This window comes from Nicotiana sylvestris, chromosome 6 (genome assembly GCF_000393655.2).
Source record: "Nicotiana sylvestris chromosome 6, ASM39365v2, whole genome shotgun sequence".
NCBI lineage: Eukaryota > Viridiplantae > Streptophyta > Magnoliopsida > Solanales > Solanaceae > Nicotiana > Nicotiana sylvestris.
This window is the reverse complement of record NC_091062.1, coordinates 91,239,042-91,258,394: the sequence shown is the minus strand read 5'-3', so window position 1 is coordinate 91,258,394 and position 19,353 is coordinate 91,239,042. Positions and strand designations below refer to the sequence as shown.

Sequence of the window (19,353 nt, the reverse complement as noted above, 5' to 3'; positions counted from 1 at the left end):
TTCACCAAAAGAATAGGAGTTGATCTTGCAGTCATTCTAGTCTATGTGGATGATTTGTTGGTAACTGGTAGCAACCTACTTCTTATTCAGCAAGTCAGAAAAGATTTGCAGGAGAAGCTTAAAATGAAGGATCTAGGGGAGCTGAAGTATTTCCTTGGCATTGAGTTCTTAAGGTCTCAAAAGGGTATCTTAATGTGTCAAAGGAAATATGCTCTAGAATTGGTATCTGAGCTTGGCTTAGCAAGAGAAAAACCAGCCTATACACCTCTTGAGTTCAATCACAAACTTACCTCTATTGAGTTTGATCAAATAGTGGAAAATAATGACTCTGAAGATATGCAACTTGAACAGAAGGGAAATTAGTAAAGACTAGTTGGGAGGCTCTTATACCTAACAATGACTAGACCAGATATAGCCTTTGTTGTTCAAGTACTCAGTCAGTATATGCATGTACCTAAGATCTTTCACATGGAAGTTGCTAAGAGAGTAGTGAGATATATCAAGTCTACACCTGGACTGGGTCTGTTCATGCCTACACGAAGGTGAAACAACCTAATAACCTATTGTGAGTCAGATTGGGGAGTTTGTGTTGAGTCTAGGAAGTCAGTCACAGGGTATGTGGTTAAATTTGGAGATACACTGATTTCTTGGAAGTCAAAGAAACAAGGGACAGTATCTAAAAGCTCAACTGAAGCACAGTTCAGAAGCATGGCAACCATAGTAGCTGAAATTGTATGGTTGGTTGGACTTTTCAAAGAGTTAGGAGTGGACATTACTCTGCCTGTGCCTCTGCATTGTGACAACAAGGCAGCAATCCAAATTGTTGTACATCCTATTTTTCATAAACGAACTAAATACATAGATATTGACTATCATTTTGTAAGGGAAAAACTAGTACAAGGGCTTATTCAAACTCAACATGTGGGTACAACAGAACAATTAACATATGTGCTGACATAGGTGCAAACCACAACATGACTACTTACTAAGCAAGCTGGGAATGAAGAATGTATTTCATCCCTCAGCTTGAGGGGGAGTGTTGAGAGATGTAAACCCCACCTATTTAACTAAACCACAATTAGTAGAGTAGTTAGTCTTATACTATACTATAGTGAGTAGTTAGGTTAGTTACAACTAACAAAGTGTATAAATAGTAGCTCAGTCTTAGCTCAATGCAACAGTGTATTTTTCTCAACATAATGAAGTAATAGCTTGCTTCTGCTTCTTCTCATATCTCTCTGCTCATGTAACCGCCATAGCTGAAGCTTCTTGACAGATAAATCGACAAATATGGTCCCTTATGTTTGGGTATAGTTTAAAGTGGTCCCTAAAATATGGTTTTGAATTGGTCCTTTAATTGTGGCAAAGGTGAGTACTTTCGTTCTCCTGCAAATAGTTATTAACATATTGTAATTGTCGATTTAACATGAGTTCACATTTGGAGACATAATTTTTGCATTTTTTAAAAATCATTCTTGGTCTATTTTTTGAAGTTTGGTGCAACTTTTTGAGATACAATTTTTGATATTCCGATCCATCAAAAACGCTTTCAGTAAAAAAAATAAATTCATCTTTAATTAAAAGAAAACTCCTCACCTTCAACTAATTCAAGCAATTGCCGGAAGGAAAGTCATATCACTGAACATATGGAATTTGGCATTCACATATGGAATTTGGCATTCACATGTTCTGTCAAATATAATAGTATGAGTTTATTAAATACTTGAGACACTCATTTTTGACAAAATTGAAGGACTAAAATTGCTTAGATGTCTATTTAAGAGATTATTCTGAATCTACTCCAAACATTAGGGATCACTTTATCATTTGCTCCTATAAGTATTGGCAGTCAGAAAAACGACGATGGCACTCGTCTGAGTGACTCCACATGCTTTTGCACAAAAGTAGACGATGTCAAAAAGTGCCCTTTCACTACTTCTCGTCTTTTTTTATTTTTCTCCTTGTCTCTCTCATATCCTGCGCACACGGCGCAATTTAGCCGATCTCCCGCTTAACTCTCACAAGTTCCAATCCAGTCAAGTGTTAACCTGTTTACCCCACTCTACAAACTCTGCACTTTCTCCAACCTCACTTCTCTTCACTTTTCCCTTTTAGCCTTTCCCTTTCATTTCTTTGATAGCTAGCTTATCTCATGGCACACAATACCACCCACAGGCGCACTTTAACAACTTCAGACCATAAGCCTAAAACTTCCATTTTCATTTCCATGGATCCCACTCTCAAAAGGCGACCTAAACCCAACCCCTTCACCTCCAAGACTTGTCCACCACATCCTCATTATTGTGTTCCCTCCAACACTATAGACAACATCTCCAACCAATTTTCCCAGCTATATGCAAACCACAAAGTCCTTAAATCTTCCTTAAAACATCCATCTGGGCATTCATATTCTTCAGATGACAACCATTTAAAGGTCAAATCTTGGACTGATTCAGCTGCTTTTGATTCTTCATGTACAGCGTTGACCAAGTCAAAAAACCAACATGGGAGCTCTAAGGAAAGAAAATCTGTCAATGAATGTTACAACAAAGACCGTGATATTGACAAAAAAATTGTTGTGCAGAAAAAAGAAGCAATCAAGAAAGTTTCTTTCCATAAGGGGAAAGAGTTCCACAAAGAACTGGATGTTAAAAGGGCACTTATCAATTTGTCTAGGAGTCAAGAAAGTGAAAGGCTAAAGGGGGTTGATGAGATAAAAAATCAATATTTATTAAGGAGGAAATCCTTCTGCAGTTCACGGATTGAGTTGGCTGATTTCTTCTCTTGTAATGGTGTGAAAGTTGTGTCTGTGGATATGCCACCTTTTATGCAGATTCATGTTGTCAATTGTGCAAGAAAAACTCATGATAGCTTGGAAAAGTTCACCTCTAAAGCACTTGCTCTTACCCTCAAAAAGGTAAAAGAAAAAATTTACTGCTGTAATAATTATGCATTTTTTGGTTGTTTTTTGATGAATTACTGAGTATTGGATGAATGGGTTTCTGAATTTTCTTTTCCAGGAGTTTGATGGGGTGTATGGACCAGCATGGCATTGTATAGTTGGGACCAGTTTTGGTTCTTTTGTGACACATTCTGTTGGTGGTTTCATATATTTTTCTATGGATCACAAGTTATATGTACTTCTCTTCAAGACTAGTGTACAAAAAGCAGAATCTAGTTGAAAATTCTTGAGTTGAAGTTCGTTTTAGTACAGAGGAAAATTTTGGTAAAAATGTGTTGTCTACTATGCAATTCTGTTATTAGATTTGCTAAGAAAATTATGGGTTCATTATCATTGTAATGTTGATAAACTAATGTACAATGGTATAATTCATCCTCTGAGGCTCCGAAAGTTAATAGTAGAGGTAGACATCTTTGTAATAATATCCTTATATAACAGTCGTCCCCTGCAAAAGTCAAGTTTTTTTTTCGGAACTAATTTTTATGTTATATTATAATATATAAACTTTACTATAACAGTCAAAAAATATCGAAATAAATAAGGCTATTATAAAGAGAGTTGACTTTAATTTCGCTTGAGTGACCAACAATAGTTTGACTGTACTTTCAAAGTTGGAGTGACCAACAATGGTTCACATGCAAATTCTTTTTCTTTTTTCTTTATAATTCTTAGACATCAACTTATACATTTGTATGCAAGTTAAAGATATACAGAACTAATTTTAGAGAAATTAAACTAGTATTAAATATTAGATTGAGATGAGTTCAATTGAGCAATATAAATAGCAAGCATTCATATAGTAGTTTATTTCAACTACTTTGGATGCTTGTAATTGATGCAGTGCAACTTATGCCTAGTCTTTATATGCATTTTCAAGTATTGTAAAAGTCTGATTGACATTACTGACTTCAATATTCTTACCTCGTAAAATAATGACCATTATGACTCATCATCTACCCCTAGGAGTGGGCAGTACTGAGAAGGTACCGCTGTATTTTTTTATTTTTTTGAGGAAAAGGGAATACTTATATTAATACAAGTATTATTATAAAATATTATAAAGATGTCTTCAAGATACTTAACAATGAAAGTGTAGTCCATTAGATTTCCATGTGCATTATTGGATAATACAAGGAATCCTAGATAGAACCCACGCAGTCGTTTTGCACTATATATCCTTCAAGTAGTCTTCCTTTTTCTTTTGGTTATTAGCTGTATTGTGGGATGGTTGAAATTATTCTACCTCTAAAATGTCTTGACAAATGAGAATATTTTGGTAGAGAGCGATATTATCCTTATGTGGCCTTACTCGTACAAATCCATTTTGTTGCTTAGTATCTCTACTGGTATAAATCTAAATAAGTATTAAATATGGGATGACTTAACTAAAAAGATAAAAAGAATTGTGCCAACTATCCGGAAAACAAAAGAAAAGATTATATATATTGAGCTGTCAATATGGGCCAGGTCGAGTTAGCCCATCCCCCACGTAGACTTTAGTAATTGACGGGCTGGGTTGAGCTAGCCCACCATTTTGACGAACCTTATACTGGTTATCCACCTCTAGTCCTATGTGGGCTGCAGGCCCCCACATCCCGCCCATTATTTTTAAAATTTTAATTTTATATTTTTTCTTTAAGTACTAACTTAAAAAAAGATAAATATTTAAAAGTTAAAAACTATTTTATTAGAAATTTCGCAAAACTTAATAATTTTTTAAACTGTTCCAATATATCACAATAAACACCAAAAAAGTAAAAGACAAGATTATATTTCATTCACTAAAAGTCAAACGGAAAAGGGTCATATTTGTCCCAGTACTCTTAAAAAAGGGTTATGTTTGCCCTTCTTATACTTTTTTGACACATTTGTCCTTACAGTTATACTTTAGGATCATATTTGTCCATGTACTCTTCAAAAGGGTTACATTTGCCCTTCGTTATACTTTTTTGACATATTTATTCTTACAGTTATACTTGAGGATCATATTTGTCCCCACCTTTGTTTTCCTACATGGCGCCTATGTGGATTTCTTTTTCTTCCAATTTAAATATGATCACCTATTTAAGATAATTTAACCCGAATCCACAAACTAAAATAAATGAAAATCCTATTTTACCTCCAACTAAAATAGGGTTACCTCTAATTCATCGGATGGCGACAACTCAGTTCTGTCTCGCTTATAGACACTATTCAAAACTTCACCCATCTTGACATTTTCTTAAATAAACTTGAAAGTTTTCTCCGAGTTTTAGGCTTTTGTTAGTGCTCTATTTTAAGCACTAACTAGGGATGCTTATCGGGCAGATCGAGCAAATAATTACACTTAACGGTTTGGCTTAAATCGGATTATAAATGTAGTAATCCGCTAGTCATCCAATAAAATAACGGGCGAATTGATATTGGATTAAGTATTACCGGGCGGTTATCGGGCGGCTTATCGGCTAAACCAAATTAAAAAAATTTGAACAATCATTCAATCAATACCAAGATTACACATACTGTACAAAGAGGTGCAAGATTGGATCAAGGCGCATAATGAGTGGTACTTTTTCAGCCATAAGGATAGGAAGTATCACACAGATTCAAGAACAAACCGAGCAACAAATGCTGGATTTTGGAAGGCAACAGGTAGGGACAAATGCATAAGTTGGAAGGCAACAGATAGTCTGTCATACACATATTAACCAGATTTGTAAAACCAGAAAAGCACATTAATTCATTAATCAATCAAACTTTCAAAAGGACATTCGTTCATAATCAATCAAACATTCACATTCATTCTTCACAAGACAAAAGGACATCCGTTCTTCAAATTCTTAACGGGTTAACGGTTTATCCGATAAGAAAATTGAGTAATCAGCCCCCAAATCGTTAAGTCATTAATTATAAAATTTTAATCAGTTCCCCATCCATTACCCCTGATAATTCGATACCAATAAGCCAATAAGCCATCGGTTCGATTCGGTTAACGGTTTCGGTTCGATTTTGAACAACCCTAGCACTAGCCTTTATCATTAACTCCATTGTTGTGCAACTTCTCGTAATACTATGGTTACTGCAATAATTGTGAGTTGTATGAGATTCGTGATTTTGAGTTCAAAATTCATGTTTGCCAATCTGCTGTCGCTACTAGATCGCTATTGCATTTCGCACAATCTTCGTAAATGTCGTATCAGGGAATTGCTTTTCGTGGATCAATCATGGTCAATTGACCCAGTTTAGACTTTACAGAGTTAAACTAATTAACATAGACATATGTGAAATAATTAAATAAATCAATTAGAGATAACACTATAGTTTCATTCACTCACTGTTCAAAATTTTCTCGCTCTCCGAAAAATATGGAACTGACCCAGAGAAGAGAGATGCACAAGTGGGGAGGGGGGAGGGGGGGGGTGTTGGGAATTAGCATTTCCGTTTATTTTAGTTAGTGGGTAGGGTTTAATTGGGTGTGCGGGTTAAATTATCTTAAATAGGTGACCATATTTAAATTGGAAGAAAAAAAAATTCTCATAGGTGCCATGTAGGAAAACAAAGGTGAGGGCATATATGATCCTAAAGTATAACTGTAAGGATATATATTTCAAAAAAGTATAACGAAGGGCAAATGTAACATCTTCATCAAGTCTTAACATCTTCACTTTCATCTAAATTTATAATTCTTATGCAATATTAATTAGTTAAATATTAAGAATAATTGAGTTTTAAAAACTAATAATATTCAGATTCACATAGAAAAATATTACTAGTTCGAGCTTGGAAAAAGCCGTGCAACCAATTTCGAATAATAACAAGTGTTTGGACATTTTCATGATTGATGCAACTTCTGTACTTGGTAAGAACACGTCCATCAATGCTAAATACTGATTCCGATGCTATAATGTCATATGTTTTTTATATTTCAAATAAATATTTTATTAGGCTCACGGACCGGTCCAGCCCAACTTCACGGAACACGGACTTACTTGGGACGGACTTAAAAGTCTTATTTTTAAATGAGCTCCAAAAATTCTAATCCAACCCTAATAAATCACAAGTTGAACTGGGCTGGGTCCAAGCCCATATTGACTGCCCTAATTATATAGAAGCCGATAATCACATGACATGCAGCCATAGGAAAAGCTCCCAAATGAAACTGCGTCTTGTAAACGCTAAGCAATTTATCGTATGGACTTTTGCTCTTTGCTAAGATAACCTTTCCCTGTCTAGCATATTGTGCGTATTATAGAAAGTCTCGGCAAAACGACAGTTTAAAAGTAAAAACTCATACTTGTTATGAAATAATAAAAGAAGAAAAAAAATTATTGCATAGAAAAGTAGGGAGAGAATTCTTATTGCTTTGGGATTAATTATAATAGAATAGAACCTCTTTATTTATAGGGAAAAAGTGACTTAGCCACCAAGTAACAAACTCTAGAATCTCTCTATAATATAGACATTCACCTTAAATACAATTCTATTTATAACACTCTCCATTGAATGTCTATTCAACAGATAATGTGTCTCGTTAAAACCTTAATTAAAATAAAACCCAATGAGAAAAAAATTCTAGTAAAGGAAAAAGGGTACACATATCTAACAATACGCATTTTGGTTGCCTCGTTAAAAACCTTGCAAGGAAAACCCAGTGAGACAAAACCTTGTAAGGGAAAAAGAGTACAACGTGTATTAATACCCCCTGATGAGAGCATCAATTCACATCCTTGAGCCTTCACATTCCAATCTTGTGCACCATCTTCAAAAGATCATTGGTAGAGATTTGATAAACAAATCAGCCATATTAACTTGAATGAATATGTGCACCTTGAAATCACCATTCTTGTATATATGTAATGTCTTCATATAATATCGTGGAATGGCTTTTTCAATATCTCCATAGAGATTCTCGCTATCATATTCTCATGCTTATAATTATAGCAAGATACAAATGTGTACAAATTGCACTTAGGATGTAATACTTCATGACCAAGAATTCTATATGCTTTAAGCAATATCTTTCAGGGATTGTCATATAAGTTAAGTCATATAAGCCATATAAATAGACTTTAGATTTGTATCAAGTTTTCATGTCATGCCAGACATATAAGATACATGAAAGTGATTGCACACCCTATTGACTTTATACTTTCGAGTGTTTGAACTACATGTCCAAAGCTACATGTATTTCATATGAAACCAATTATATTCGAATTGTGTCTCTTCCATTTGACCAATTTTTTGTATCTGTATTCGACAAACTTAAGATCCTCATTGTAACGACTCAGCCGGTCGTTTCATCAGTTACCATTCCGTTTCTCCCATTTCTGCTTCTTATTGTCTTGTTCAGCTGTATTATGTGTTATCGGGTTGGTTGGCTCGGGTTCGGAGAGGTTTTGATAAGGTTTGAGACACTTAGTCCCTTTTGAGTAAGCTTAAGTTGGAAAAGTCAACCGGATGTTGACTTATATGAAAAAGGGCTCAGATGTGAATTCTGATGGTTCGGATAGCTTCGAGAGGTGATTTGGGACTTAGGAGCGTGATCGCAATGTGTTTGGAGGTCCGGAGTAGATTTAGGCTTGAATTGGTGAAATTGGAATTTTGGCGTTTTCCGGTTGATAGGTGAGATTTTGATATAGGGGTCGGAATAGAATTTCGAAAGTTGGAGTAAGTCTGTTGTATCATTTGTGACGTGTGTGCAAAATTTCAGGTCATTCGAACGAGGTTTGATAGACTTTTTGATCGAAAGCGGAATTTGGAAGTTTTTGGAATTCTTAGGCTTGAATCCGATGTAAATTTGGTGTTTTGATGTTGTTTTGAGCATTCCGAAGATTGAAACTAGTTTGAATCGGATATGTTGGTATGTTTGGTTGAGGTTCCGAGGGCCTCAGGTGAGTTTCGGGTGGTTGAAAGGATCATTTCATGTTGGAAAAAGTTGTAGAAAAATTGTTGTTGGTGTTGCAGGTATTTAGCCTTCGCGTTCGCGAGAGGGCCCTCGCGTTCGCGAAGGGTTAGGATGTGAGGCAGGAGTGTTGTTCTTCGCGTTCGCGATGAGGGTCACGCATTCGCGAAGGGCTGGGTCTGTGTTCAACGCGTTCGCGATGGTGATGTCGCGTTCGCAAAGGTTTGATTTGTTGAGGCATCGCATTCGCGAGGGGTCATCGCGTTCGCGTAAGAGAATTTTTTGTCAACGGTATTTTGGTGTTTCACAAACACGAGGTTTTGACCGCGTTTGCGAAGAAGGATTTCAAATTGTCACACCTCCTTTTTACATACCCGCGAGGGTACAAGGGAGTTTTTTCCAATTAAAGGACAATCGAAACGGGATTCGTTTATTTATTTCAGAGTCGCCACTTGGGAGATTTAGGGTGTCCCAAGTCACCAATTTTAATCCCGAATCGAGGAAAAGAATGACTCCATATTACAGTCTGCGCACCAGAAATCCGGATAAGGAATTCTGTTAACCCGGGAGAAGGTGTTAGGCATTCCCGAGTTCCGTGGTTCTAGCACGGTCGCTCAACTGTTATATTCGGCTTGATTATCTGATTTTATACAAATATGAACTTATGTGCAAAATTTTATCTTTTTACCGCTTTCTTACTTATTGTTATTATTTTACGAGAATTGCAACGTCGTGGAAACATATCTCGAACCACGTTACATCAATGCACCCGTAGTTGTTTGGCATATCTCGACTCGGTTGAGATTTGGATTTGGGTCACATAAATGTGCACCCGAGTTAAGGAAAATAAATTATTAAAGGCGCGCCTAAAGCAACTAGCGTCTTGTTATTTTGGGGAAGGCCGTAAAATTCGCTAAACGGCCTGTCCTCGAATTCTAAGTATTTTAATATATACATTTAGAGGGCCCCGCAGCTTGTGCATTTTTTGTTTGTCGAGGCTCGTCTCATTCATTATTAAAAAGAATTTGCAATGTCATGGAAATACATCTCAGACCACGTCACAATCAATGTACCCGTGATTAGAGACACATTTCGATTTCGTTGAGATTTGGATTTGGGTCACATAAATGTGCACCCGAGTTTAAGGAGATAACATTATTAAATACGCGCCTAAAGCGACTAGCGCAGGGTTATTTTGAGAAAAGGCCGTGAAGTTCGCTAAGCGGCCGATCCCGAGTTCTAAGTAATTAACACATACATTTGTGAGGGCCCCACAATCTATATATTTTACTAGGCGAGGCTCATCTCATTTATTTTAAATGGACAAATCCTAAAGCGACTACATCTTTTCTATTAAAATTAGTCTCTAAAATAAATAAAGAAAATCCTAATTAATTACGAGCTTTTTTTTTTTATTTAAGAAAGCATGGCATACTAATTGCTATATTAATACAAATATTGATGAACAAGAATTTTACTAAAAAAATTCGAAATTATAAATAAAATAAAAATTTGACAACTAATATTCAAAAGAATCAAATATAGTTAGATTGAAGCTCGCATTGTTATATATAAAAAAAAACTATTGGAATTAATTATTCACAACCATTTGAAACTGGATTTAACCATAATTACTAAAGCTTAATAGAAAGTTTATTAGACTTAAACGTTCTTCTAATTTTGTTTGAACTCAAATCATGCCTTAATACCTAATTCACGAAATTTAGTTCAAATTCATGCCTTAGCTAAATTTAAGTACTTGTTCACAATTAACCTACTGTTGATAATCTTAGAACCTTCATAGCTAGTGAATTAACCCGTTTTGCCAAGCCGATTCATTAAAGACTAACTTATGTTATTTTCTCTTATTCCAATTATTATTCAATAATACATAAAATAGCCTAAATACAATCAATAAAAGGAACAGAGAAAAAGCGAAATTAAAACTTCAAAATTCGATTCTTCATATGTATTCATGCTTCCACATTTTTAGCTTGCAATAACTAGTATTACATTCGTGTACCTGGTATTGGAAAACAAGAGAAGATGAAGCTGAGAAGCAGCAACAGTAGTAACAATGTAGCACAACAACGACAGTCCAGCAACACAGGAATAGACCAGTAACAGTAGGAATAGTAGAAAACCCAGGAGACTATAAACGACTCCAAGTATAGAGAAGAAGTAAAAGGCAGGAAGGTTCTGACTATTTCAGATCTTAAGCGAGGCAATGAAACAGTAACTATTCTTTTTCAACTTCAAAACTCTCCAAAATGAATTCTGCCCCTGTATATTCAGTGTATCCAGAATGTATATCGGGTGTATACTTCTCACTCCGCCCCCTCTTTTTTTCTTCTCTCTATCTAGTTTTTCCTCTTTTTTTTCCACCCCTTCTTCCTAAATTTTCTCTTCTATTTATAGCAAAATTTTCGAAATTTTCAGATTTGTTTTTTTATTATTTTATTATTTTTTTAATTAAAAGAAATCCCACTTACAAATTGCTTTTATTTTTTTAGAAAAAGAAATCCCACCTTTATTTACTTTTATTTTTAAAATTCCAACTTTAATTACTTTATCTTATTTAAAATCCCACTTTTTATTTTTTTAAAAGAGAATCTCACTTTATTTAACTTTTCTTTAAAAAACAAACCACTATCTTTTCTTTTTCTTTTAAAAATGCTACTTTCAATTACTTTAAATTTTTTAAATTTTCAGATACCTTTATATTTATTTTTTAATTCCAACCTTATTTTACTTTTAAATTTTTTAAAACTTTTTACTTTTTTTAAATTTTCTACATTCTTTTACTTTTTTTTTTTTTATTTTTATTTTTTTAAAATCATTTCCGAAATTTTTATTTTTTTAAAATCATTTCCGAAATTACTATATATATATATATTTTAAAATAAAAATAATAAATAAAATAAAATATTTTCGGATTTTTTTTATATATAAAAAAAACAAAAAATAAAACTATTAAAAGTGATAATTCACTTTTTATTTTTTATTTTTTTGGTTTTGTTTTGTGTTGGACAAAAATGAAGAAGGGGTGTTGGGTTAATGGAGCGGACCGGATCGACCCGGTTTGAAACGGACCGGGTCATGGGGAAAGTTGGGCAATTATTTGGGCCTGTGGTTTGAAATTGAAGAAGTGGCCCAATCCGATTTTTCTTTGTATTTTTGTTCTCTTTTCTTCTTTTATTTTTCTAAAACTAAATTATAAAAGTACTTAAATTATTATTAAGAACTAAATTAAGTTATAAAAGCGCAAATTAACTTCCAATAACAATTAACGCACAATTAAGTAATAATTAAGCATAAAATTGTTCATTTGGACATTAAATGCTAAAAATGCAAAAGATGCCTATTTTTGTATTTTTTATTAATTTAACAAATAAACATGCATAGACAAACATACAAATAGTTACACAAAATATCACAAAAATTGCACACCAAGAAAAATTATTTTATTTTTGAATTTTTTGGGAGTAATTCTCATATAGGGCAAAAATCACGTGCTTACACAAATCGCTGAGCAGAATGTTTAAAAGGCCATTTTTGCGATTTTTAGCCTAAGTTCACCATTTTTGACTCGGTTTTGGAGCTTCTTGAGGGAGATTGAAGAGGGAATCAAAGAGAACTTCTTGGAGGTAAGAACCATGTACTTAATACTCGATCCTATTATGATTTTTACCTAATTAAACATGAAATTTGGGGGATTTGAAGCCTAAAATTTTTAGGGCTTGGAAATTGGAGACCTTAATCTAGGGATTTGAGGAGTCATTTGTGGTCGAATTTTGGTATTCTTGGTATGTATGAACTCGTGAGAGTGTAAGGATTCTATTTTTGTAATTTTTATCGAAATTCGATAAGTGGGACCGGGGTCGGGTTTTGACCAATTTCGGAATTTTTATGTAATTTGATTATTTTCGAGTGGGCTTTGTTCCCTTAGCATATTTTGATGTTTATATACTAATTTTGGTTAGATTCGGGGTATTTAGAGGCCGAATCGAGAGGAAAAGGTGTCGCGGGCTATAGTTTGGCTTGGCTTGAGGTAAGTAACGCTTCCAACCTTGGTTCTGCGGGTTCAAAACCCCGAACTATGTGTTCTATGATTGTTATGAAGGTGACGCTATGCCAAGTGATGGGAGTATGGGCGTGCACCGTGGGAAACACGACCTGGATCATTCCAGAACACCGCTTAGTGGTTCTTTCTTACCGATATATGTGTTGTAATTGTCTTATTTAGTTGTTGAGTTGTAAATCATGTTGATTATCATGTTAAGGCTTCACACCGATATCATTGAAACCCCAGAGGTCGTTTCTTGCTGTCATATCATTTATTTTACTGATATTTTGTACTAAGTCCCTTCCATGCACATTATATCACGTCTCAGTCTCGATTATTACTATTTGCCACATTTTGTTGTTGACCGGGCTAGTATCATGACATTTGGAGCCCGTGTGTGAGACTGGTGAATTATGATTGCGTGAGGCCGAGAGCCTGATATTGAGTGACAATATGAGTTTGGGCTGCACACCGCAGCGAGATATTGAACAAGCCTTCGTTGGCTTTGTTATAGCGCTTGGGCTAATGAGAGAAGCCCCTCTGGAGTCTTTACCCCCCTCCCCCAATGAGCGCAGTAGATGATGATATTTAGGGATGGATCTTCCCTGGACATGGATCTTGTCCGAAGTATTATATGGGGATATGGATCTTCTCCGTGAGGCTGGACTGACCTGTGTCCTCGGTACTGGATGACTGCGGTCAGTGATGTATATTCCGGGATGGATCTTCCTTGGGTCGGATGGCCATATATAGTACCGAGAGGTTGAATACTTGTGAGTGGAGGTTCGTGGGTCATTGATCATGCTAGTCGTGCATTTGTATATGTAAAATCTCTAAGTTTTGAACTTCATACTGTCAGTTGCATTTAAATACTGTTGAACTTTACTTGAACTGTATGCATGTCTACTTTTTCCTGTTCAGCTATATGTTATTACCTGTTGAGGTTTGATCCGTCACTACCTGTCAGTCCATAGTTTGGACTTGTTACTTACTGAGTTGGTGTGCTCACGTTACCCCCTGTACCCCTGTGTGCAGATCCAGGTATCTCGGGTCACGGTAGCAACTGCTGATTATATTGTGCGGACTTTCACTAGGAGATTGCGAGGTAGCTGCTTAGCGACCGTAGCTCCGCCTTTTCCTTTCCTTATCTTCCTTTAGTTTATATGTTTTGGATATTCTCAGACCGTGTTGGTCATGTTATTTCGAACAGTTGTATTAGTGTTTGGCTCATGACTTAGTGACACCCAAGGTCGGGATTGTGTTTCTTTCCGCTTGAATTTCTTTTAAAACTGTGAATTTCATTAAGTTTTTATTCGAAAAATGGAGTATTTGGAAATAAGTGGCTGGCCTAGTATCACGACAGGTGCCATCACAACGTGGTTAGAATTTTGGGTCGTGACACTCATCTATACTTAGCGCTATTATAGATGTCGTCGATGAATATCTTATATTGATTCCAATATTTTTTCATAAAGACATAACATAGAGATCTCTTCATTAATATTTTCAAGCACCTGAATCTCTCCTGAGATTTTATGAAGTGTTATGTCATGTGATCTTCTAGATCACTTGCCTCATTTATTATGATCATTTGATCATCTTCTTTATCAAGAAGTTTATTTGAAAACCGATTTGTCTATACACTTTAAACGTACCATAGACTTTGTCCTTCTAGGATTTATTTTAATAGGAATATTTGCAGTGAGAATATACTTACTTTCTTTGGCTCAGCAAACGCGTCTGACATGTTTTGCAATATATTTCAAATGAATTATCTTTTTATGAACTTCAAGTTCATATTATTTTATTTGATGATCTAAATGTATAAATGATAATTCATTCCACGTAATTTTTTTCTCAATTGTTTATCATATCTCTCCCTCATGTTAGAAAAATTAACTTGTTTCCTCATCTTTGAGAACTCATCTTTGTGCGTTATGGCCTAAATCAAAATATGCACTGCACATCAATAATAATAAGATGGAATTATTTGGTTCCTGATCCTGAACCACTTGTAAGGGGAAAAAATAATATACTTTGGTATATAATATATATCAAACTGATATAGATAACTTTGTTCTCATAAGCAATTGTTTAGCTATTAAGTGGAGGCGCTCAATAAATTATTTTGCTAAACCAACTGTGATGTAAACCAACTTATCAAGATAAACTATCTTGAGTAAAAAATCTGAAAATTATGCTCTAAATCAAATTATTGAGCAAGTTACCTCGCAATTACCAGGCTGTGGGATAATAATAATTGCACATGCAACCATCTCATAGATGCTTCTTATGTGGTATACATGACAGGTGAATGGGTCCATATTCACCATTGATATTTCCAGTATTCATGGGATTCAATCTCAATTTGTGTTGGTCTATTAATTAATAATAACAAGCAACATAAGAGAATTCATAAAGAACTTTCTAGTTCATTAATATTTACCCATGTGAATTCTCTTTTATTTTGGTAAATCATACTTAAATTGATATGACTAAACAAATTATGCCTACTGGATATCAATAAACTCCAGGTTTATTATGATATGAATTTTATATCAATAAACTTCTACTTTATTATGACATTCTTTTATTTGTATAGTACAATTTGGAGAATAAAGCGGGTAACTTTTCACATAAATATTATCCCGCTACAAGTTGTAGTAATAGAAGATATTAAATATTTCTTTTATTTATAGTCTCAATATAACCAACCGCTTTCGCGAATACTTTAGAAACTAAATAAGTTTCTTTGAGACTTACTACAACACAATGCCTTATTGATAATTAATTTTATTCCTCCAAAATAATAATAATTGCCTCTTCTAGAGCTCTCAATTATTTCTGTATTACCACATATTCATCTAGATCCATATGGTGAATATCTCTTTTAAAGAGAAAATTATGCAATTAAGTCATGGTCAAAATTATATGCAAGATTTGTTTTTGCATTATTGTTATCCTTTAATAATCACATTGCCAAAATATTTTAGCGTACAATAGATACGTGACCAATGACCTTTCATGCCATAATAATGACATTATTTTCTTATTTCATCTCAAACCCCGTTCTAGAGGTGAGTGTGGCATCTACCACTAGCATATTCATATTCTTCCAAGAATGAATATGTATTCATAAATCACATGTTGTCACATTCACATCATGAATGGACCATAATCATCTATATGTGCTTTACATAATCTCATGTCAAATCGATGACAAATATTACTTTCACAAAGTGAAAGATTATTTTGAGAATCCTTATTATTCTCATTACCACAATGATGACGATTATAATTTCGTCTATTGCCATGTCCACATCAATTGATACATTCATAGTAATAATTTTGTCTTCTTTCAGACTTATTACATACTGCTATCACATTCTCTTAAAGGAATGAGAATGAAGCAAATTCAATGGGACGTATTTCCTATTCTTTTCCCACAATCATACATGAATTTGATCATGGTAAGGCATAAAAATTTTACCACTTTGAGTGGCTATAATGTCTTTCAAACTCCGTTAGAGTTACAATCAAAATTTACCGTCTTTGCTTGTATTTAAAATCAAATTATAGAATGTCAACAATTTAAAAGAGAAAAATAAAGTAAAATACTTACCTTAAATCCAGAATTTAATCATGAAGGAAGTTCATGGAATAATTGACAATCATTATTCTCAATCCCAAAGCTTCTACCCAATTGGTTAGAGTCTCATGCTGATAACGTGTTATAAATAATAAAAGAAGAAAGAAAAATATTGCATAGAAAAGTAGGGAGAGAATTCTTATTGCTTTGGGATTAATTACAATAGAATAGAACCCATCTATTTATAGGGGAAAAGTGACTTAACCACCAAGTAATAAACCCTAGAATCTCTCTACAATATAGACATTCACTTTAAATACAATTCTATTTATAATAATCTTTTATTATTAAACTATACTCGCATCTAACGCGTTGGTAATAATTAATGCTGAATTGCTAACCATTTCTTTTAATAGACAACCAGAATGAAATACCGTCAGACTTCTCTATAACAACACCATTATATAACAGTCAATCACTATAAAGATCAAGTTATTATGGAATAAATTTTTATGTTATGTTATAATCAATATTTTCTATAATAGCACTTTGCTGGGCTATACAAGTCAAAAAAATCAAGAACAAATGAGGTATTATAAAGAGGTTTGACTGTAATAAGATTGTAGAATACGACATTAAGATCAGCTGATAACATTTTCTGTACGACATTATGTTGGAGTATTTGTTAGGAGTATCTGATATCTCCGCTCTATTCAATTTATTTTTCAAATTTTGTTATCGATTCAAGGTTATATTAAAGTGTGATGTAATATTCAACTTACTTTTTCTTCTCTTATATATTCCCTCCTTTTATTTTATATGAAAGTGTTTAACTGAGCTCGAAATTTAAGGGAAAAAAAGATTTTTGAAATTGTAATCTTAAATTTTTTATAATATTTATATGGTTATAAAATCATCTTATTAGGAATAAAATAAAATATTTAAAGCTAATTTTTAAAAATAATACCAAAAAGAAATCAGTGTCACATTTAATGAAATTAAATGAAGAAGTAACCAACTAAAGATCTTTCAAATGCGCATAATTATGGAATTGAAGTAATAACACGATTGATACAAATGAATAATGTCCAACAAAAATATTAAAGATGTTTACAGCAACAAGATGTCGCTTTTCCTCTGCTTTTTCTTCTTCTTTTTCCTATTGATGACTGAGAATGTATAAAGAGAAGGAAAAAATGTAGACACATATATCCATGTTTCGATCTGCTAGTACGTACACATTTCATTTTAGGCAAGTGTGAAGATATTGTAATTATGTTACTGTATTTTTTCGTTCTCAAGAGACTATTTTTATTTATGTAGGAGTATAAAGTAGAACGAGATGTAACAAAAATTAATAGAAAAATGGGCTTCAGTTCAAGCTTAATGTCAACACTCGTTCGGTTTCCCTACAGAAAAATGTGTATAATGCATATATGATATATAGTACAAGTAAAATTTGAACTAGTAGAAATACCTCCAAGGGAAACTGTCTCGATCAACAAATCAATTTGACTCAAAACTATGATAATTAAACAACTTGAACCATAGCTTTTTCATGCTTCTATATGAATCTTCATTATCCATATTGCTCTATTTAAAATCGTTCTCGTCTAATATTATACAAGCTAATCTCTTTCACGTTAAAAGTTCCATACATTTTATACATGCTAACATGCATATAAGTTTGTGACAAGGCTAAGAAACTCCTAATTAATTGTATGGACCAACAATTTAACAGGTTGTTTGGATGGTTGCTATTGTATTATATTATATTGTTACTTTAGATATAATATTTGTTTTGATTGTTACTTAAATTTTATTATATTTTATCGTTCAATCCGTTGTTCGGTAACAATGAAAAGTGTCACTTTATGGAACGACGACATTGGTGTGGTGGTATCGTTACCTTGCCTTTTCTTTCATCTGGCCCTTCCTTATTATTAAATAATCATATTTTATCCTTTATCCTATTCTTTTATATAATTGTTCTACTTCATATCCTATTTTTTCTTAGTAATATTGCAAGTCTTTTTTTTTCACATTGTGTTATAACCCAGAATTCCTACCCTCGGGACCGTGATGACACATAACATTTTACTTGCTAGGTAAGTCAACGTTATCTATATTTATTAACCAGTTTTAATAATTCAAATCAAATGATAACAATAACAACCGAACAATCTGAAGTAAGATGATAAACTACTGAACGACGTAATCCAAATACAATCCCAGAAATTGGAGTCACGAATATATGAGCTCTAGAGTACTACAGATAATAGTCTAAATAAACACAACTGTTTGAATCAAAATAAACATCAATGATGACATAGAAGGGGACCTAAGGGTTGCGGCCGTCGTGCAACTATACCTCAAGTCTCCACAGGTAGCTGGATCCGGGCAATCTCACTAAGCGTTACTGGGACCAACTCCAGTATTTGCACAAGAAGTGCAGGGTGTAGTATTAGTACAATCGACCCCATATACTCTGTAAGTGCCGCGCCTAACCTCGATAGAGTAGTGACGAGGCTAAGGCGGGCTACTTACAATAACATGTACGAATAATAATAATAATAACAGGAAAACATGAAATGGAAGTAAAGCAGTTAACTCATGAAAACGAACTCGAAAGTCAACTATCAGAGAGCCTAGAATAACAAGTATCATAGTCTCATATCACAATACCGAGGCAAATCCAACAATCACAAACAAGTACCACATATACAATCCATTGCGGCGCACAATCCGATCCCATCATATCATCACCTATTAATATCATAATCTGTCCTTATTCCACCATTTCAATTCGTTACCTTACAATTTTCGTTGCATCGTACAACCTGCTCCCCAAACAA

General features: G+C 33.9%; 1 protein-coding gene across 1 annotated transcript; it reads left to right on the top strand.

Moving 5' to 3' along the window:
* Positions 1-1,871: 1,871 nt before the first annotated feature.
* Positions 1,872-3,334, top strand: LOC104236858 (uncharacterized). The gene is made up of 2 exons (XM_009790877.2): positions 1,872-2,917; positions 3,021-3,334. The coding sequence occupies exons 1-2, from the start codon at positions 2,153-2,155 to the stop codon at positions 3,180-3,182; spliced, it is 927 nt and encodes a 308-aa protein (XP_009789179.1). The 5' UTR covers positions 1,872-2,152; the 3' UTR covers positions 3,183-3,334.
* Positions 3,335-19,353: the final 16,019 nt, after the last annotated feature.

Excerpts from the sequence above, each read along its gene's own strand:
- LOC104236858 (XM_009790877.2), top strand. The coding sequence starts at position 2,153 with ATGGCACACAATACCACCCACAGGCGCACTTTAACAACTTCAGACCAT. Across the intron at positions 2,918-3,020 it reads TTGCTCTTACCCTCAAAAAG|GAGTTTGATGGGGTGTATGG; the intron begins GTAAAAGAAAAA and ends TTTCTTTTCCAG.